Raw genomic sequence first — 20,720 nt, 5'->3', positions numbered from 1 at the left:
CCCCGGAAGTGACAGAACTTGGGCAATCACCCCGACTAAGCTCCACCCCCTTTCCCCACTCTAGAGCAAGGCGGGAGAAGGTTTCTAGGAATTGACTCGCGATCTAAATGCTGATCTCGGGAAGACAGAACAAATCCAAGCTAGGGCTTCAGCTACAGTGAGCAACCAGGAGTCCAATTTAGATAACGCCAGCCGTCGTACAGCAGGAGCCCCGGGCGGGGCCTGGTGACTTCTAACTTCAGGGGGCGGGGGCGGACCGGACACTGAGTTTCCGGCCTCCGACCACTGGGAGGCGCTGCGCCCTGCCAATGGAGCTTGTCTTGTCAATTGGGAGGTGCAGAGAATTACGCGATGCGTGGCGCCGGCGCAGTCCAGATTCTTGCCAGTTCCCACGTGTGTTTTAGAAGAAGGGGTTAGTGGAGACCATGCCCAAGATCAAGTCGTCCCGTAAGGCGGGAGGGCAGGCAAAGCATGCCCCGCTGGCGGACCAGATCCTGGCAGGGGACTCCGTGCAGCCCGGAGGCCGGGAGAAACGGAAGGACCGAGGCCGTGGGACGGAGGAAGAAGAGGAGTACGTGGGGCCCCGGCTGACCCGGAGGATCCTGCAGCAGGCGCGAGAGCAGCAGGAGGAGCTAGAAGCTGAACATGGCTCGGGCGACAGGACGGCGCCGAGAAAGCTCACCACGCGGCTGGGTGAGTGAGGGGGGCGAGGCCGGAGCTGGGAAAGGGAGGGGAAGGGGCCGAGAAACTTAAGGCGGAGCTCTCCCTGTCTCTTCGGCTGACTTTGAGAAGGCTGATTACAATAGGTGCTAATTTCCAATTAAAGTCTGCCTTCTGATCTCATCATTCTACCGGCACTGATCTCTCCAAATTATGTGTGATTTCTTAATCTACAAAATTCAACAGCTTTTGACACTGGGTCGATCTCCCTCTTCTTCTTAATACTCTGTTTTTATGAGTTTTTGTGACACCACTCTGTCTTAATTATGTTCTGGTTCAGGGGTGGGGAACCTGTGGCCCCAAGGCCACGTGAGGACTTGTAGGGCCTCGGGTGCGGCCTTTTTACTGAGTCCAAGTTTTATGGCACAAATTCTTTTATTAAGAGGATAAAGCCAAACGGCCATGCTTGAGGATTTAGAGGGCCACATGAGGCTGCAGGTTCCCCACACCTGTCCTGGTTCTTTTCTGCCTGTTTGACAGGTCTTTTGCTGCCTCCTTTGCTGGACCTTCATCCAGGTGAAATCTTCTAACTTTGAGTGTTCGCTGAAACTGTGAACTGTGTTCTCTTATTCTTTTCAGTGATTTCATTTGGTCGTCTCATCAGCTTCCGTTGATTCAATTAGAGTCTCTGTGCAGGTGATTCTTAGATTTTTTTTTTATCCTGCCCTAATCTCCAGTCTCGCATCTCCCAACTGACTGTGGGACATCTTGATTGGTATATCCCATAGACTTCTCAAACTCATTGGATCCAAGCCTGAACCTGTTATCTTTCCTCTTAAACCATAACTTTTCTATTACTGTCAGGAGCCTGGACAACCTGAGTCATCCTCTACTCTTCATTCTCTCTCATCCCAATATTTCCAGTCAATTGGCAAGTCCTGTGGATTTGTAGAAGCTTCTACATGTTTCCTTTTCTCCTCTGACACTACCACCCTCCTGGTACAGACCATTATCACTTCATCATTGACTGTTGTCACTAAGTCACTCCCCAAGTCAGTGCATCCTTTACTAAGAAAGATGCCAAATTGTTCTTCCTAAAGTTCAGGTTTCATCATGTAATTGTGCATTTAGTAAACTTCAGTGGCTCTCTTTTATCTCCAGGATCAAATATAAATCCTATTTAGCTTTTAAAGCCTTTCATAACCTGGCCCCTTCTGCTTTTGCAGTTTTTTTAATATCTTACTGTCTTCCACATACTCTACCATCCAAGAATTCTAGTCTTGCTGTTCCTTGACCTTATCTTTACTCTTGGCTCTCCCCCATGCCTATAATTTTCTAGATCACCTCTGCCTCCTAGCTTCCCCAGCTTACTTCGGGTTTCAGCTAAAAATCCCACCTTCTGCAAGAAGCTTTTCCCAATTTTCTTTAATGCCTTCTTGTTCTCTCCCATTAGATTGATTTCCTTGGAAGCATCTACTGTTTTTCCCTCTGTGTACTTCTTAACACTGTGTCTAAGACATAGATGACAATTAATAAATGTTTGTTAGCTTGATAGCTCAGGCATGGTGGCAAGGAGGACGAGAGAGAGAGAGAGAGAGAGAGAGAGAGAGAGAGAGAGAGAGAGAGAGAGAGAGAGAGAGAGAGAGAGATCACAACAGTGATTTTCATTCACTTCCCTTTTTGTCTCACTAGGCTTCTCAGAATTCTGTACCTTAGTGATAAGTGAAAAGTGTCAAACAGCATATTTCATTTGTTTGTTTACGTCTATTATTTAGTTATCCTTCTCTCACTTTTCATCCTTGACCTCTCTACTGCATTTTCTGACCACCCTTTACTCCTGGACATTCTCTCTTCTTTAGGTTTTCAGACAGTTGACTCTCTTGGTTCTTCTCCTTCATGTGGACCACTCTTTCTCATACTCCTTTGCTGGTTCATAATCCATAATCACATCTAACTGTAGTTATACCCCAGTAGTGTGCTGGTAAATGTTTTAACAATCAGCTCTTCCACATGCTTTTAAGCTTAATCTTCATAATTAACGTTTTCTTTGTCCTACGTCAAGATAATCAACGAAAAAGTAAATCAAGCTGTCCTTTGTAAGCATTTATCAGTTTCCAAGCTGTAAATGCTCACATTGAAAATCTAACAGTCCCAAGAGTTAGTTGGAGCTGGCTCCATCACATCCTTGGTGTACCCCAAGAGTATATCCTGCCTAAGATCAAATTTTGTTATCAAAATTACCTGTGCCTGTTCATTTAAACATTACCTGAAATAAAGTGAAAATATTTCTATATAGCAGACAAAGCATTTTTTTATGCATTTACCATGTGCCAGGTACACAAATCACTCCCAAATCTCTTTAACCCTAGTCTATATCCTGAACTTCACCTTCACATCTCTAACTGCCTATGAGGCATTTCAAACTGGCTATCCCATAGGCATCTTAAACTCAATATATTACATACAGAGTTTACCTATGATATCTTGTTATCTGTGTTAGAAATAAAACCGAGTCCTTTTCTTAACCTATTTCTATCTTCCATTCATTCAGTTTCACATCCTTGACATCCTAACCTCCTTCATTCATATCTATTCAGTATCCAAATCTTGTCATTTCTACATCCTCAGCTCTCATATCCCTCTTCTTCTATGTAGATAGCCACTACCCTAGTTCAGGCCTTCATTACCTTTCACCTAATAACCTCTTAATTGGTTTCCCTATCTCAAAGACTCCCTACTCCTGTCCACCTGCCACACAGATGCCAAAATGATTTTCCTAAGTACAAGCTTTAGGTAACTCCCACACTCAATAAACTCAACTGGCTCCCTGTTGCCTGTAGGATTACATATAAACTCCTCTAGCATATGAAGCTTTTAATCTACTCTGTGGGACATCCAGAAACTGCCATTCTTGCTTTTCCTCCCACTTTATTTCCAGTCTCCATAACTTTGCACTGGTTGTTCCCTGTGCTTGGAATCACTTCCTCCTTAGTTCCATTTCTCTCTCCTTCAAAACTCAACACAAGTACCACCTTCTCCATGAAGCCTTTCCTGATTTCCCTATCTGCCAGTACCTTTTCCTAGGGGGAAAAAAAACTATTGTATTTATTTTCCATATATTTATATGCACATGTCAACTTCTTTGATAGTATGTTCGCCCCTTGAGGGCAGTGATCCTTTGATTTTTGTATTTGTTTCCCCAGTGCCTAGCATAGTGGTCCATATTAGGTACTTAATAAATGTTTCCTGATTAGTTACCTTAATGGAGCCTCACAAATAACTCTAAAATAGGTACTACCAATATTATTAGGTCAGGAGAATGAAGCTAGACAAGGTCGAGTCATTTGCTTGTGATGGCACAGCTAGTTCAGTGTCAGATTCACCCCAAGTCTTCTGATGCTCTCTCCCAAAACCTGTAGTCTAACCCTGCCATTTGACAGATGAAGCAAAGTGAATATTCCAACACTGTACAGTTGAAAGAGCCCTGGCTTCAAAATTAAGGAACCCAGATTCAAATCCTACCTCTGTCACCAGCCTTTGTGACCATAGGTAAGTCATTGAACCTTACTGGTCCTCAGTTTCTATATCCATAGAATGAGAGGGTTGGAATAGATATATTTTAAGGTTCTTTCCAGCTCTGAATCTTTGATACAAAGTCCAGTGTTCTTTCTAGTATATCATAATTCACTGTCACCCATATTTATCATTTAAAATGCTGCCTCACTTCTTGGAATTCCTATAGCATTTACCATCTTTGCCCAGGTTTTTAATTTTTCTAAGGCCACCTATTCTTATTTTTTTCTAATGTGTCTGAACCTTGTCTCCCCCTCTAGACTTCTGCCTGGAAATTAGGACCTTACATGTACAACATAGTTCTCCACTACTACCCAGCCCACTCTCTGTTTTGCCAAACTGTTCTTTTTTTCTTTCATTATTTTAATTAAAATTTTACATTTTCTCTTGTACCAAACCTACTTAAGCAAAACAGATTCTCACATTGGCCATGTCTAAAGAAATCTATATCTCTTTCTCCATCCTAAGTCTTATCACCTCTGTGTCAAGACATGTAATATCTCATCAGTCCCCTGGAATAGTGGTTGGTCACCTCACTGATCAGAGTTAAGTTTTTTAAAAGTATTTCTCATTGTATAAGTTGTTCTTCTGGGTCTGCTCATTTCACTCTGAATTGGTTTATATATCTTTCCAGGTTTCCCTGAAACCATAGGGCACAGTCATATTCCGTTACATTCATGTTCCATCCATGTTCAGTCATTTCCATGATTCATGGGCACCCCTTTCGTTTCCAGGTCTTTGCTACTTTAAAAAAATATGGGCACTTAATCATGTTCTGGTTTGTTCATGCGTGTTTAGCTTGTTTATAAGTGCCAAAAGGCAGGTATTTGACTAAACTTCATCCATTTCCCCCACACCAGGTAGCATACTATACAGCAAACAGAAAGCACTTAAATACTTCCGCTATTGATTTGAGTTGTGCCTTCCATGATGCCCCTTCACTATATTCACTGCCCTCCTTCCATAGGCCCAGGAGCCCAGGTTGGTGAGTCAGATGGAGAGGATGAAGATGAGGAGTGGCCAACCTTGGAGAAGGCAGCAGAAATGGTGGGATCTGGGTATGACTCGGAGGTAGCTGTCAATCCTGAAGATGAACGTGCCATCGAGATGTTCATGAACAAGAACCCCCCACTCAGGTAGGGTTGGATTAGAATAATGGGGAAAAATAATGGGGTCCTGGTGGGAAATTCTAATGGTAAGTTGATTGTTAGGGCATATTTTTCATCCCCACTACTAAAGAGAAGTTTAGGTCTTTTAAAGGGGATCAGATCATGCTCAGTTGGAGGAATACAGGTTAAGATGGACTACTAAAGATGAGACTGACATCAGGGCACTTCATCCATCTGAGTACACACTTCCTGACGTAACTCTTTGAAACTGTATGGTCCATTCTAACTGGGGATTGTCTGAGACTTGAATATTTATATTCCTTTCCTGCTTTCACTCGGGCCAGGACTCTATGAACATAGAAAATGATAGGATTTTGTACTGTTTTCAAGGAAATCTGTACCAGGTGAATTAATAGCTACAATGTTGTTTGCCCAGAAAGTAGGAATGCCTGACAAGCTACTTCTTCTGTCTAAGGCCCATCTGTAATCTGTATATATTGAGTAATATAAATAATATTAGATTCACAATCTCAGTATTTGCATTTGAATCCTGACTTTTGTTGCTTTTTAGCTGGTGACTTTCCAGAGTCTCATGTTATTCCTCCACTCCTTTCTCATCTTCTCCTGATTTTCTTCACACACACCCCCAAAGGTGATAGGTTAAACAAGGTATTATTTGTTGATTTTAGAAATTATGTTTCAGTATAAGGTTGAAATGGAGAGAGCAAAGAAAAGTAGTTGAAAGGAATTTTAGTTTGTCATCAAGTATCTATTTTAAGTACTTACTAGATAAACAGTGTGCTAAGTGCTGGGGATATAAAGGAGGGTAAAAACCACTTTAAAAACTCACACTCTAATGGGGGAGAGAACGGTAAAATAACTATATACAGTTATAAGGTATAGCCAGTGTAAATGGAAATTAATTTCAGAGAGAAGACACTAGCTGTAAAGGCCTCCTGCCGAAGGTGGGACTTGAACTTAGTCTTGAAGGAAGCCAGGAGATAAACCGGAGGATAGAGAGCATTCCAGGAGAGGGTAGAACAAGTGAGGGACAAGGAGGAGTGTCCGGTGGGAAGGACAGCAAGTGGACCGTGTCCTTGGGTTGTAGAGTAGGTGGAAAGGGGTGAAATGTAAAAAGACTGGGAAAGTATGAAGAAACCAGATTGTGAATGACTTTAGATACTAGTGTATTTTAGGTGTGATCCTTAAAGATCATCAGATCCAACCAACCAGCCCAACTTGTTTTACAGCTGAGAAAAATAAGGCCCGAAGTAGTTCATTGACTTACACAAAATCACACAGCAGATAAGCACCAGAGCTAAGATTTGAACTCTAGTCATTGACTCCATATTCAGGGTTTTTTCCACTGGACCACAGGGGTGGTACAAAGTAGAGATGATTAATGAGGTTCTTTTGGGTGGAGGGAAGCTCAGAAATAAACTGGAAAGAAAGGAGAGAAGAACCAAAGGTTGCCACAGTTGCTTTGTGGAAGTTACGTATTTCATTCCCTTCATGTGGTGGTAGTGGTGTTATTATAAAAGGTATCTCTATATTTTTCCATTGACAAATGTTTCTTAAACAATTATATGTGCTAGGTACTGGGGGTACAAATTCAAAAGCGAGACAGTCCTGTTAACAAACAAAATACGTTTCTGCAGATATGTTGAATTTCCATCCTTTCCTCTTCTTCTGCTGCATCTTTCCTCTTTTCTATGATATGCATTACCCTTCTGACTGTTTCATTTGGTGTCTCTTTGAGGCACTTGTTTGCTTCATCAGTCCTCCTCTCCCACATGCTCTTTATCTTGTTCTTAGTTCTTTTCCTCTCAGCAAGATACTGTGAGTTCTTTCCTTGAAGTTACAACATGACAGCTGTTTCTTCATATGCTTTGCGAATTGGCCCCCAAAGTCTTTAGCAGTTGTGCAATCAGTAATCCAGTACTCTTATGTCTTCTCCATACCTTCCTCTGGAGCAAGCTCTTTCTCTCTAAACTCTATATTGATATGAATCAACAGTCTGTTACATAACACATGCCCTATTGCTTTGTTGTTCCAACTTTGTAATATCTCATATATGTCCTTTCTCTCCTCTAACAATCACCTCCACCCTGATATAGGCCCTCAGTCACCTGACTCCTGAATTATCGAAGTATCCTGGTGGCTTTGCCCTCTTCCAGTTTCTCCTCACTCCATTGTTTTTGCAATCTAGTTATCAAAGTGGTCTTCCTAAAATGCAGGTCTGACCTTGCCATACCCCTGCTCCATACACTCCCGTGGCTTCCTGTCACTTCCAGGATCAAATATAAAATCCTCTGACATTCTCTGCCTCCCCTACCTTAACTTTTACAGTCTTCTTATACGTGAAACTTACTCTCTACCCCTTTCAGCCTTCCCTCTCCCCATTATGTACTCATCTCTGCCTCCTGGCTTCCCTGACTTCCTTAGCTAACGTGCCACTTTCTATAAGAAGCCTTTCACAGTTCTTCTTAATGCTAATTGATTTTGTGTCTTCCCTGTTTGTGTGTAGTTGTTTGCTTTTTATCTCTCCCGTGAGATTGTGAACTTTCTTTGAGTAGGCACTGCCTTTCTTTTTATTCCCAGCACTCAGCATTGTGCCTGACACATAGTAGGTTCTTAATAAATGTTTGTTGACTGACTTTTCATTCCACGGCCATTTAAGTATATTTATGGCACATTCCTTCAATTCTTGCCTTCCTCTTTTATGATCATGTGCATCTATTTCCTCAGCCCTTTTGGGAGTTCCCTGTGATTGTTCTGGGGTGCTGGCTTCTCAGTCACTTAATCTGAATACTTTGGAACATTACAGAAATAGCTTCAAAGTTTGGTGACATCCTGAATTTCCTCACTTCTCTTTGCCAGTTTTTGACTAGGGAGACAGAAGCTACTAAGATGGAGAAAAAAAAAGGGAATAGATTTCAACAAGACATTTGAAAAAGTCTCTCATCTTATGAATACTATGGAGTGATGTGAATTAAATGATAATGCAGTTAACTGCTCAAAGAGTATTGATTCATTAATAGGTATCATGATTTCTGGAGGAAATTGTCCTAGTGGCATTTCACAAAGCTCTCTGTCCTTCTTATCAACTTTTTAATTTTACTATTCAGGTAAACATATCAGATTTGTAGCTGATACAAAGCTAGGATAAACAGCTTGCATCATGGATGGTAGAATCAGGATCCAAAAAGATTTCAACAGCCTGAAAAAAGTTGGGTTGTTATCTAACGAGGCATTGTGGTATATTAGGTAGGATCTTAGTCTTGAATTTGGAAAAACCAAATTATAAATCCTTTCTTAATAACTGTGTGACCCTGTTCAAGTCAATCTCTCTTCTAATCGCAATTTACTCTTCAGTAAAGTGGAGATGATAACACCCATAGAACCTACCACACAGACTTTTAAAGCCTTTTGCAAACTTTAAAATTTTATATAAATGCCAGTTAATTAATTTAATAGAGATAATTGAAAGGCCTGTAAGTACTTAGGTTCAGGAAAATCTACTTCACTGCAAAAGCATAGAATAGGAAAAAAGTTTCCCTATTTACATGAACTGTTACTCATGTAAAAATAGATTTTAATGTACTACAAACTGAAATGAGTCAACAGTGTTGATGTAGAGGTCAGAAAAGCCTAAGTCTGAATCCTAGCTCTCTGGTAGCCAGAATGAGGGAGATGAAAGATCCTGGTCATGCCCCACATACAACAGTGTATCTGATCTGGGGGGTCACATTTTAAGTTGCATAGTGATGAACTACCCCTAAGCCCAGAGGACAGTGATTCATGATAATGTATGGACTCAAGACCATATGATCTGAGATATTGTTGAAGGACTTGGGAATGTTTAAACCTGAGAAAGGAAGATATAAGTGATGTTTAGCTGGAAAAGATTGGGTTAGGATAGGCACGTGGAGAGAAGGACACAGTTACCATCTTCATTTATTTGAAGGGCTGTCACATGAAAGAGAAATTCTGTTTGACCCTTGGCAGAACCAGGAGCTATGGGCACAAATTACAAAGAGGCAAATCAAGACAAGATGAAGTCAGGAAAGAGCTTCCTAACAATTTGAGCCATCCCAAACTGGAAGTGGCTACCTCATGGTGGAGGAGAGGGCTAGAGAGGGAGTAAGGAGAAGGGTTTTGGCCTCACTGGAGGTCTGTAAACCTGAATGACCACTTGTTGGGTATGTTTTAGTCTCTTTTTGGGTGTGATTGGACTAGGTGGATGTTGAGGTTCCTTTCAGCTCTAAAATTTTATGATACAATAACTGTCCTCTATAGGACTGCTGTTTTGAAAGGAATTAGGCTAATTCTATATAGTTTCAGAGAACAGAGCTGGGACCAATGGAAGGACATTATAAAGAGGCGGATTCAGGCTCAGCATATGGGAAAACTGTTCCAAACATTAGAAGAGCTATCCAAGAATAGAACAGGTTGCCTTTTTAGAGTAGTAGGTTTTCCATCACGGGAAATATTCAAGCAGAGACTGGATTGCTACCTCTCAGAAATGTTATGGAGAGGTTTTCTGTACTCAGTGGAAAGTTAGATCTGGAATATCTTTTAAAATCTCTTCCTGTTTGAAGATTCTTTGGTTCTGAGTGACCCTTGACAAGAGGAAATATAGAAAAACTATCAAAAGAAGTCATAAAAATTTTAAAAAGCAAGGCTACTTGGAGTTCTTTAGTGTAGATGCAAGCAGCCTTAAAGTCCCTGTGGGCTTCACTGAAGTACTGCACAGTACAATAATTGATTTCCATAACGATGGCCCTGATCATCAAGGAAAGGTTACATTTCATTCAGACTCTTTAAAACTGCAGAAAAGTATATATTTTAGAAAGATTTCCATCCAAAATGAATAAACAAGGTTGAGTGCTTGAAGTTGTTGGCTTTCACTGTTTCAAATCTTGAATAGTTATGATTACTAACTATATTTCCCTCCATCCTATTTTATTCTATTTATCTGTCCCTCTCTTTTTATCCTGTCCCTGCTCAAAACTTTGTTTTACTTTTGACCACTGCCTTCCTTAATCTGCATTCCCCTCTTATCATTCTGCAGACCTCCCCCCCCCCCCTTTGATCCCCTTCTCTACTATTTGGATAAGATAGATTTCCATAGGGGCAGCTAGGTGGCGCAGTGAATAGAGCACCAGCCCTGGAGTCAGAAGGACCTGAGTTCAAAACCAACCTCAGACACTTAACACTTACTAGCCGTGTGACCTTGGGCAAGTCACTTCACACCAATTGCCTTGCCTTCCCCCCTCCAAAAAAAAAAAGCAAAAAAAAAATAGATTTCTATATACCCAGCTCTGTGTGTGTGTGTGTGTGTGTGTGTGTGTGTGTGTGTGTGTATCTTCGTTGTCTGTCTATGTCTGTGTCCAAGTATGTGTATTCTTCCCCCTTTGAACCAGTTCTGATGAGTGAGGTTCAAGCATTGCCCACAATTCCCCTCATTTTCCCCTCCACTGCGAAAACTCTGACTTGCATGTTTTATTTGAGAAAATTTTCCCCATTCTCCTTCCAGGACATCCCTCTTTCTCACTCCTTCATTTTTTTTTTTTAGCTCATTCCCATATAATTGACTCAGACCCATGCCCTCTGCCTGTGCTTCTAACTGCCATAATAATGGTAAAGTTCTTAAGGATTACATGTATTATCTTCCCATATAGGAATGTAAACTGTTTAACTTGATTGAGTCTCTTCTGAGTTTTCTTTTGTGTTTACCTTTCTATATTTTTCTCTTGTCTTGTGTTTGAATGTCAAATGTTCTATTCAGCTCTGGTCTTTTCATCAGGAATGTGGCAGTTACCTTCTTATATGCTACCCCAGGTATTTCATTATCAAAGTAAAAGTTGGGGAATGTGGAATCAGGTGATCTGTGAAGGGTTAATCCCATCTGACCTGTTACCACAACTGCACTTCTTTTTTCTGCCCTTAGGCGTACACTCGCAGACATCATCATGGAGAAATTGACAGAAAAGCAGACAGAGGTGGAAACTGTTATGTCTGAGGTGTCAGGCTGCCCTATGCCCCAGCTGGACCCCCGGGTTCTTGAAGTCTACAAGGGTGTCAGAGAGGTAAGAGCTATGGCATTGAGTGGGGAGGAGCCATAATGGAGAATCTTTAATTCTTGGATCTAGCATATAGTAGGTGCTTAAGTCATGTTTGTTGCTATAAAAATGTTTTCTTCACTTATTCAACAAGAATTAATCTACAATCAGTAAAAATATAGTAAGTGCCTGGTACTGTGCTAAGTGCTAGGGATACAAAAAGAGGCAAAAGATAGTTCCTGCCCTCGAGGAGCTTACAATCTAATGGAGGAGACAACTGATAAACAAAGCAAACTATATAGGATAAACAGAAAATAATGAACCAAAGGGAAGTCACTGGAATTAAGAGAGGTTGGAGGCTTCCTGAAGGTGAGATTTTAGTTGGGACTAATGGTAGCCAGGGAGGTCAGTGATTGGGAGTAGTGGAGAAGAGAGCATTCCAGACATGGGGGAAGAAGCCAGTGCCACTGGATCAAAAAATATATGTTGGGGAGTAAGGTGTAAGAAGACTGGAGGAGGGGACTAGGTCAGTCACCTACTGTGTGCCAGGCACCATGCTGGGTACTAGGGATTCAAAGACAAAAGTGAAACAGTTCCTGCCTTCAGGGAACTAAAATTCAGGCAGTGGAACACACAGTAATGTAGGAGTGGAGTTAGCACCTGGGAAATTAAGGTCAGCCTTATATAGGAGGTGGCATTTGAACTGAGGGGTAGAAGAGACTAAGAAATACAAGTGAGAGGAGAGGGCATTCTGGGCCCACAGATGTGAGATGGGACAGCATGGATGACTGCACCCTTAAGTGGGAAAAGGAGAGTGATACATAATAGGTGCTCCTGGAAAGAGGGTCTAGAGCCAGTGTGTGATGAGTTTGAAAAGCCAAACAAAAGAGTTTGTATTTTAGCCTACAAGCAATAGGGAGCTAGCTACCAGAAACTTCTTAAGTGACATGGTCAGACCTGTGTTTTAAAAGTATCAGTCGTTCTCATAATTCATGATTTTCTTCTCTGGCTTCCCCTTCACCCCAGGTGTTATCCAAGTACCGGAGTGGCAAACTTCCCAAGGCCTTTAAAATTATTCCTGCTCTCTCCAACTGGGAGCAGATCCTCTATATCACAGAACCAGAGGGCTGGACTGCAGCTGCTATGTACCAGGCCACCAGGTAAAGGAGACCCAGAACAGGAAGTAGGGTCAATATAGAGGGGAAGCCCTCCCTCCTTTTGCCATGCTGACCCTGACTAGCCCCAACTCTTCTCTTTGCATGTAGCCTCTTAATCACATGGTTTGTCACCTTCTAGCCCCTCTGTTGTATGTTAGTTCAGTTCTTCTGAAGTTATTTAAGTGCCTTCTATGTGTTTCACACTGGTTCTAGGTATTTGTGATGCAAAGATAGAAACAGGAAGGGAATAAGCATTTTTATAGCAACTGTGCCAGGCATTGTGCTAAGCACTTTACAAATATTATTTGATTCTCACAACTCTGCAAAATAGGTGCTGTTCTCGTCATTTTACAGTTGTTAGGGTCATATAGTAAGTGTCTGAGGCTGAATTTGAACTCAGGTTTTCCTGACTTCAGGTCCAGCTGCCTAATATCCAAGATGGGACACAATCTGCCTCCAAAGAGCATTTAATTGGGGGTTGTGGGGAGGACCGGACAGAATGCTCTATGCATGGAAGAAGTAGTTCCTTTCAGCTGGAAGAGTCCAGGAGGATGTCGCAGTTCGACCTTGAAGAGAATCACAGCAGGAAGGAGGAGGCAGAAAGGGCAGGTGATAAGGGACCAGCTGGCAGTCTGTCCAGAGGCACTGATGTGGGCTGAATGTTGGACAAGATCAGAGAACAGCTAGTAGATACTCCAGTTTGCCTCAACTATAACAGTGAACGAAGACCAGATTGAAATAAGGCTAGAAAGGGAGTTAGAGACCAAATCGTAGAGAACTAAAAAGCCAAGGATTTTGCATTTTTATCATACAGCCCACGGAGTTTTAAAAGAGGCTGGTCATATGGTCACATCTGTGTTTTCAAGAGGTTATTTTGACAGGTGTGTGATAGTTGAACTGCAGAAGGGAGAGACTGGGGACCTCTTGTCTACTTAGCCTTATAGGTCTCCTAAGATGGTTGTGTGCATTCCTAGATATCTCCACTGCTTCCTTGGCAATGCCCTAGGATCTCAGTCAAGGGCGCTGGCCTTTCATTCGTTCTTCACAGTGCTCTGGGGTGTCCTGAAGAGCAACTGGGCATTCGTGACATCTTCACCTTGTCAGATTGACTAATATGACAGAAAAGGAAAATGATAAATGTTGATGGGGATGTGGCAAAAGTGGAAAACTAATGCACTGTTGTGAACGATCCCAACCATTTTGGAGAGAGGTTTGAAACTGTACTCAAAGGGCTGTTAAAGTGTGTATGCCCTTTGATCCAGCAATACCACTACTAGGTCTGTGTCCCCCCCCCCCCAAAAAAAAAAAAAAAAAAGGAAAAAGACCTATTTCTATAAAAATATTTCTAGCAGCTCTTTTGTGGTGGCAAAGAACTGGAAATTGAGAGGCTGTCCAGCAGACAGGGAATGGTTGAACAGGTTGTAGTATATAATTGTGATGGAGTTATTACTCTGCTATAAAAAATGAAAAACAGTATGATTTCAGAAAAACCTAGAAAGACTTACATGAACTGATGCACAGTGATATAGCAGAACCAGGACAACATTGTACACAGTAACAGCAATATTGTACAGTGATCAACTATGAAGGACTTAGCTATTCTCAGCAATACAATGATCTAATAAGACAATCCCAAAAGGATTCGTGATGAAAAATGCTGTCAGCTTCCAGAGAAAGAACTGATGGCATCAGAACACAGACCAAAGCCTGCTATTTTTCTATTCCTTTCCTCCTTTCTTTTTCCTTCTTCCCTTCCTTCCGCAGAATGACTAATATGGGAATATGTTTTATATGATACAGAATGTTTTTTTTTAAAAAACTGTTTACATGAAATTGGGGAGAAAATAAAATGTACCAAAAAAAAAATCTCATCTGTGACTAATCTGGAAACTTCTACACCCAGGATATTCTCATCCAATCTCAAGGATAGGATGGCCCAGCGTTTCTACAACTTGGTGCTCCTCCCCCGTGTGCGGGATGACATTGCTGAATACAAACGCCTTAACTTTCACCTCTACATGGCACTCAAGAAAGCATTGTTCAAGACTGGAGCATGGTTCAAAGGTGGGTCCTAAAGTGGGCCTTTCTGAGGTGGGTATCTTGGTTCCTGGAGTTGAGGGCAAAGTTCCCTTTAAACACTGAACTCACTGTTCCCAACTTTATCCCAACTTAAATGTACTTTATCCCTGAAGCTCCCAGTGCTCACTAACAGTCCTTTTTCCCACCTCCCCAGGGATTCTGATACCTCTGTGTGAATCCGGTACCTGTACCCTTCGAGAAGCCATCATCGTGGGCAGCATCATCACCAAGTGCTCCATCCCAGTGCTGCACTCAAGGTACTGGGGGACTGTTGTCCAGCTGTCATCACAGCTGCCTTTTGTGTCCATCAGTGCTCCCAACATCCTAGACAGTTCAGGGATAGGGTTAGCCAGGTGCCCCCTCCCTCGGAAGTTCAGATAGAAAAACTGGTTCAGGGCAACATACAGGGCTGGATCAAAGGTGTGAGAGCCAGATCTCATTTCTTTCAGCCTCTGCCTTGACTTATTCTTTAACCCACTGACTTAGCTTTATTAAGTGTGTCATTGAGAGAACACCATTTAGTGGAAAGAAAGAATTAGGAATCAGAGTCCAGGCTTATTGACTGAATGAACTGTGGGCATGTCAAAGATTAGAGCAGGAAGGGATCTCAGAAGTCCTCTAGTCCAACTTCCTCATCTGTATGTGAGGAAACTCTGGCCAGAAGTGAAATGACTTGTTTAGGTAGTAACAGAGCTGGCACTTAACCCAGGCCCTCTGACTCTGCTGTGCCTCCATTTCTTCATCTGCAAAATAAGAGAAAAATATTTGCTGTTGTCACGGGGCTGCTACTTCTACAAGGATGAGAGTGAATGAATGGCTGGTGGTTCAGGGAATAGAGCACTAGGCCTAAAGTCAGAAAGACCTGAGCTCTAAACCAGCCTCAGGCACTGAGTGGCCCTGGACAAATCACTTAACTTCATTTGCCTTGTTTCCTCAACTGTGAAATGAGGATAACGACAGCACGAGGTTATTACGGTGTTAATTAAGCACCATGTCCGGCACACAGCAGGCACTTAAAAGTGCTTATTTCCCTTCCTTCCTTACTATGCTCCAAGTCCTGTGCTAGGTGCTGAAGATGCACATGCAGAATTGAGGCAGGCCCTGCCCTGGTTCACTTTCAGTGGAGGAGACCACATATGTAGGAGAGTAAAGCCCAGGACCATGCAGGGGTTGGCGATTCACAAAGGTGTGGAGGGAAACAATAGAATGTCCATTAATGTGTCTTCCAGAAGAAGTGGTGATTTGATGACCAGTCTTAAAGAGGCAGTAAGCTGGTGTAAAATGGCCTGGTAAAGATGTGTTGCAAGGTCAGAAAGTGCAGAGCCCAGCGGCTTCCCTTGGCCTAGCCTGGCTTTTGGGTGGTTTAAAGAAGAAACAGTGACAGATGGATCAGGATTGGCAGGAAGAGGATACAGGGATTAAATGAGATGATGCATGTAAAATGCATTGGAACCTGTATGAAGGCAAAAGCCTGCATTGTGAAATCCCAGCTTATGACCTTGGAGAAATCACTTATCTTCTCTGAACCTCAGTTTATTTATCTTTAAAATGGGAGTTATATAGATTTATAGTCTTTAACACTAGAAAGACCAGGTGTATCAATTGATGCAAAAAAAAAATATCTTTCAAATAAAATGTTTCTCCAACCATCCATTTTCTTTGTCTTACGAATATTTTTAAAATGCACTGCTTTGAATGATGTGGCTTGGTCCTTCAGGGTATTCTCTCCCAAATTCCAGTCCTCTTTAAGTGTTAAAGTTACCTTTCAGTCATAAATCCTATGATTTTAGAATCAGAGAACATGCCCCTAACCTCAGAATGTAAGACCAAAGATTATAAAATCATAGATTGAGAGTGGGAGGGGTCCTTAAAGGCCATCTAGTCCAATCTCATCATTTTACAGATAAGGAAATTGAGGCCCAGAGAGACTTGCCCAAGGTCACACGGGTATTTAAATGACAGCAGCAGTATTCCTGGGCTTTTCAACCCAGGTCCTCTTGATCCTATTGTACTGATCTGTTCCTATTTAATTACCCAATGTAAGGCATTTGTGCTTCTTGCCCCCTAAGAATTTCCAGTCAATAATGCCCTTTTCTCCATCCCAAAGTTTTGTCTATGGTTTGCTTATCTTAAGCTTCAAGGTCTGTGGTTCCTTAGTCTGACAACTCTGTATCTTGGGCTGTTTCCCAACTGAAAAACCCTTTAAGGTATCAGTGGCACAGAGATATTCATCTGTTGTTCCCGCTTCTCCTCCCCTCTCAGTGCAGCCATGCTGAAAATTGCCGAGATGGAATATAGTGGAGCCAATAGCATCTTCCTGCGGCTGCTGCTGGACAAGAAGTACGCATTGCCCTTCCGGGTCCTGGATGCCTTGGTTTTCCACTTCCTGGCCTTCCGGACTGAGCAGAGAAAGCTGCCTGTTCTTTGGCACCAGAGCCTTCTGACTCTGGCTCAGCGCTATAAAGCTGATCTGACCACAGAACAGAAGGAAGCCCTGCTAGAGCTTCTTCGCCTACAGCCCCACCCACAGCTCTCCCAAGAAATCCGGAGGGAGCTGCTCAGCGCTACTGCCCGAGATGTTGAAGGGCCCTCTGTAAATATGGACTGAGGCTTCTGAGGAAGACTGCTACCTTCCCCATTTTGGTAGGGGTAGGGAGGGATGACACATGAACTGTTCTAGGATTGTTCCATGGCTCCTAGGACTGTGTGACTTGGGGGCACCTAAAGGACAAAACTGAAGTGCTGTGATCTCCCTGGCTAGACTTGAATTCTAGTGGCCTAAGTGCCTGACAACTACCCCAGGTCCTGTTCTGATCTAGAGCCCGACAAGTACAGTTACACCCTGATTTGCTCTGTGGCATGGCGGAAGAACTTAGCAGCTGAGGCAGGTGGATGCTGGATATGAACACCAAAAAAAAGCTGTGTATTTATCTCATTTGTAGCATTGTCCTTGTCCTAGACCCTCCCTACTCTCCCTTCTCAACAATCTTTAGATAAGAACAAGTTGTCTATGAAATGAGAATAGTGCTGAGACTAGAATAGAACTCAGGCTTCTTTGTTCATAGTCACAGAATTTTAGCATTGGAACAGAGCTTAATGGCCACCTGGCCTCGATACATAACAAGTGGTCGTCGACTTTCTGCTTAAAGATCTCTGGAGTGGTAACCCCCCAGTTCCCTAGTCGGCTTCTCCCACCTTAGGATATCTGCCTTTTTGTGGCTTCCACCCATTTCTCTTGATTGCCTTGTGGGGCCAAACAAGTCTAATCTTTCTTCCACATGATGGCCCCTTTAGATACTTGAAGACAGCTTTGTGCCACCTTTCTGCCACACTCACACCTTTTTCAAGATACACATTCCTTATAATTTGCAGTATTTAAAGGGCAACATTGGACTTGTTCTGTTTAGCCCCAAGCACAGTAGAAGTTGCAAAGAGTATGTCTGGATATCTTCTTCCATTCTCTTCTTCTCCACTTGAAATATCCCCAGTTGCTTCAACCAGCTGTTAAATGACATGAACTCTAAGGCCCTTCAGAATCCTGGTGACCCAGGTGTCTTCTAGCTCTAAACACATACTTCAGATGAAGGTGAGACACTGTTGCATCCTCAACCCTAGGAACTGTGCTGCTTTTTATGAAGACCAAGACCACATATTAGGGGCGGCTAGGTAGTGCAGTGAATAGAGCACCAGCCCTGGAGTCGAGGACCTGAGTTCAAATCCAGCCTCAGACAACACAAAAAACTAGCTGTGTGACCCTGGGCAAGTCATTTAACCCCAATTGCCCTGCCCTCCCCTCTCCAAAAAAAAAAAGAGGCCACATACTAGCTTTCTTGGCCACATCACACTTGCTGACCCATATTGAACTTGCAAGGCCACTAAAACCCAAAGATGTTTTTCAAACCACTGTCTTGATTGAGGTATACCTCCCATCATGGCTGTATTCTTCCCCAGCTCTGCTGTAGCCACCCTTGCAGGTTAGCTTATGGAGAGGTTTCTCCAAATCTTCCCCTTCCTGTACTTAAGGTTATAAGCAACTGGGTGTGTTTAACTTGAAGATGACTTGGGAAGAGAAGGACCTAGGGACACCATGTCATTAGGTATGGCCTAGACTTCCATGTACTGTCCTTACTGAGGAATGTGGAGATCTCAGAGATTAAGAACATTCTGTAGACAGACCTTTTTCCCAAGAGACTTGGCAGATTGGGGTTAAAAGGGAGTCCGTTTGGAGCTATGGGCTATATACTAGAGCTACAATGGAAACAATTCCTCAGCAAGCTCCAGACAAGTATGGCAAGGAGTGGGGAGCCCTGGTCAAAGAAAGCGTAGTCTGAGCCTCTTTCAGGAGCCACCCTCCCTCCTGAGTAACTAAACCTGTTGCTTCCCTTCTTGCCCATTTGGATCACTATCCAAGACTACGCCCCCCCCCAGCTAATTAATTCATGAAAGATCTGAAGCTTGTTCTAATTCAGAATCTTTATTCAGGTAGCTTAAAGACCCTGGGGTGCCCCTACTGGACCAAAGTTGTGGCCCCAGGGACACCTGTGCAGAGAACAGGGTCTGCCTCCCTCTCCTGGGAGAGGCTTAGTTACCCCTAGAGTCCATCCATCTTTTCCGCACCTCAAAGAGCAGGGTTAAAGGAAGAGGGATTAACAGGCCCTCTCCTCCCCTCTCTTCTCCCCCCAGGCTGTAGCAGCATCTTTGGCACTAAGTCTTTCCAGCCAAATGCAGGGGATGGGATGGGAGGAAGGTGGGAGGAAGCACATCCAACCAAAAGGATCACTTTCTAGAGGGCAGAGGAAGGCTCTCCCTTCCCTCCTACGTTGTACTCCGAGCACTTCGTAAGCACCTTGTCATAATAAATTAATCCATGGGGCCTTCCCCCCACCCCCCACTCCTGACTTGACATCAGATGCACACCTGGCAAGCTGAGCAGGAAGCAATTCAAGGAAGCATCAGGCTGCAGGTTCCAGTCCCCCAAGAATAAGGCCTAAGCCTTTCTCTTCCCTGGGGCTACTGATTTTATGCTACACCAAAAAGATTGAGGGTAGATTCCCACCCCCAGCCCGGAATTTTTTCCTCCAAGCACTTAAGAGGCTTGGAATTAAGTCTTCAAGTCTAAATGCAAATATCCCTGGTGGGGTGGGGAGAAAGGTACTGCCTTTAGGGGAGGGAAGAGCCAGCAAAACAATTTTGCCTAGTTCTGATCAAACTACTGACCTAGAAAGGCAAAAACAAAATGAGAGGGAAGAACTTAGCTAGCTCCCTATCTTGCCAACTGGGCAAGCCCACATACAGGGCAGAATTAGCCCCCTCTTAAACTCTTTGGCTCAGTAGGAGCCAGGGCTCCCTGGGCCCAGACATCCAGCTGATGGTAAAGTTGATTCTTGGAGCAGAGGCTGGGCTGGGGTTGGAATTGGGTTGACCATGTTTGCTGTTCCTTCCTCCCTAGTGTGGCCCATGAGAAGGGATGGGGAAGAGTGGGGGAGGAGTTACAAGTGAACGGCTGTGACTTCTGTTGGGGTGCTGGTCTGATTAGGCTCCTGGCTTCCAGAGTATTCTGGAACTTTGGGCACTGTGACTGCTGTGTCCTGAGCAGCCTCCCGAAGGCTCTCCCGGAGAGCTGCTTCAATCTGCTCCTGGCATGCACGAAGGCAGTCCTAGTGTTAGGACAAAGAGAGAAAGAGAACAATTAAGAAGGGCAAATGGGAGGCAGGCTGGGAAGGGTACAAGGGAGCTCGAAAGGGGAAAGAAGGTCCCTTCCAGTCTCTTCCCATGTGTTACCATTTGCTATGGCTGGTGGAAGGGTGAGCTGAGAAGACCTATGGTGGAGTGAGTGATAGTAACTGACATGTAGCACTTTAACACGTGCAGAATACTTTTTGAGTGGTACAAATCTGAGCCATACAACAACCTGTTAAGTTTGGTGCTGCAGATATATCTCCATTTTACAGATGAACAGACTGAGGCTTAGAGTAGCTGAATGACTTACCAATGGTCACAGCTAGTAAATGTCAGAAGGAGGATTTGAAGCCCAGTAATCCTAACTGCAAGTCCAGACAGAGGTTTGTAACCCAGCT

General features: G+C 43.2%; 2 protein-coding genes across 4 annotated transcripts in view; one reads left to right on the top strand and one right to left on the bottom strand.

The window, feature by feature from the left end:
* The first annotated feature begins 39 nt into the window (after nucleotides 1–39).
* BYSL (bystin like) lies at nucleotides 40–17,578 on the top strand. The gene is made up of 7 exons (XM_069108307.1): nucleotides 40–693; nucleotides 5,201–5,369; nucleotides 11,296–11,434; nucleotides 12,434–12,567; nucleotides 14,468–14,628; nucleotides 14,798–14,900; nucleotides 16,906–17,578. The coding sequence occupies exons 1-7, from the start codon at nucleotides 426–428 to the stop codon at nucleotides 17,249–17,251; spliced, it is 1,320 nt and encodes a 439-aa protein (XP_068964408.1). The 5' UTR covers nucleotides 40–425; the 3' UTR covers nucleotides 17,252–17,578.
* Nucleotides 17,579–19,098: 1,520 nt separating this feature from the next.
* The window catches only part of CCND3 (cyclin D3), a 125,256-nt gene continuing 123,634 nt past the window's right edge, over nucleotides 19,099–20,720 (bottom strand). For all 3 annotated transcript variants that reach the window (XM_069108312.1, XM_069108313.1, XM_069108311.1), the window contains one exon: nucleotides 19,099–20,300. In XM_069108312.1, coding sequence (XP_068964413.1) covers nucleotides 20,133–20,300 — 168 coding nt within the window. In that variant the 3' untranslated portion in view covers nucleotides 19,099–20,132. The remainder of the gene's footprint in view (nucleotides 20,301–20,720) is intronic.

Source organism: Petaurus breviceps, unplaced genomic scaffold (assembly GCF_028583685.1).
Source record: "Petaurus breviceps papuanus isolate PSGF00001 unplaced genomic scaffold, PetGlider_PUasm1.0 90352, whole genome shotgun sequence".
Taxonomy (NCBI): domain Eukaryota; kingdom Metazoa; phylum Chordata; class Mammalia; order Diprotodontia; family Petauridae; genus Petaurus; species Petaurus breviceps.
This window is presented reverse-complemented; position numbering and strand designations above follow the sequence as displayed.

Bases quoted from the DNA above. Each gene is read 5' to 3' on its own strand.
- BYSL (XM_069108307.1), top strand. From the start codon at position 426: ATGCCCAAGATCAAGTCGTCCCGTAAGGCGGGAGGGCAGGCAAAGCAT. The intron at 694-5,200 runs GTGAGTGAGGGG...CTCCTTCCATAG, and splicing joins AAAGCTCACCACGCGGCTGG to GCCCAGGAGCCCAGGTTGGT. The intron at 14,629-14,797 runs GTGGGTCCTAAA...CCACCTCCCCAG, and splicing joins GACTGGAGCATGGTTCAAAG to GGATTCTGATACCTCTGTGT.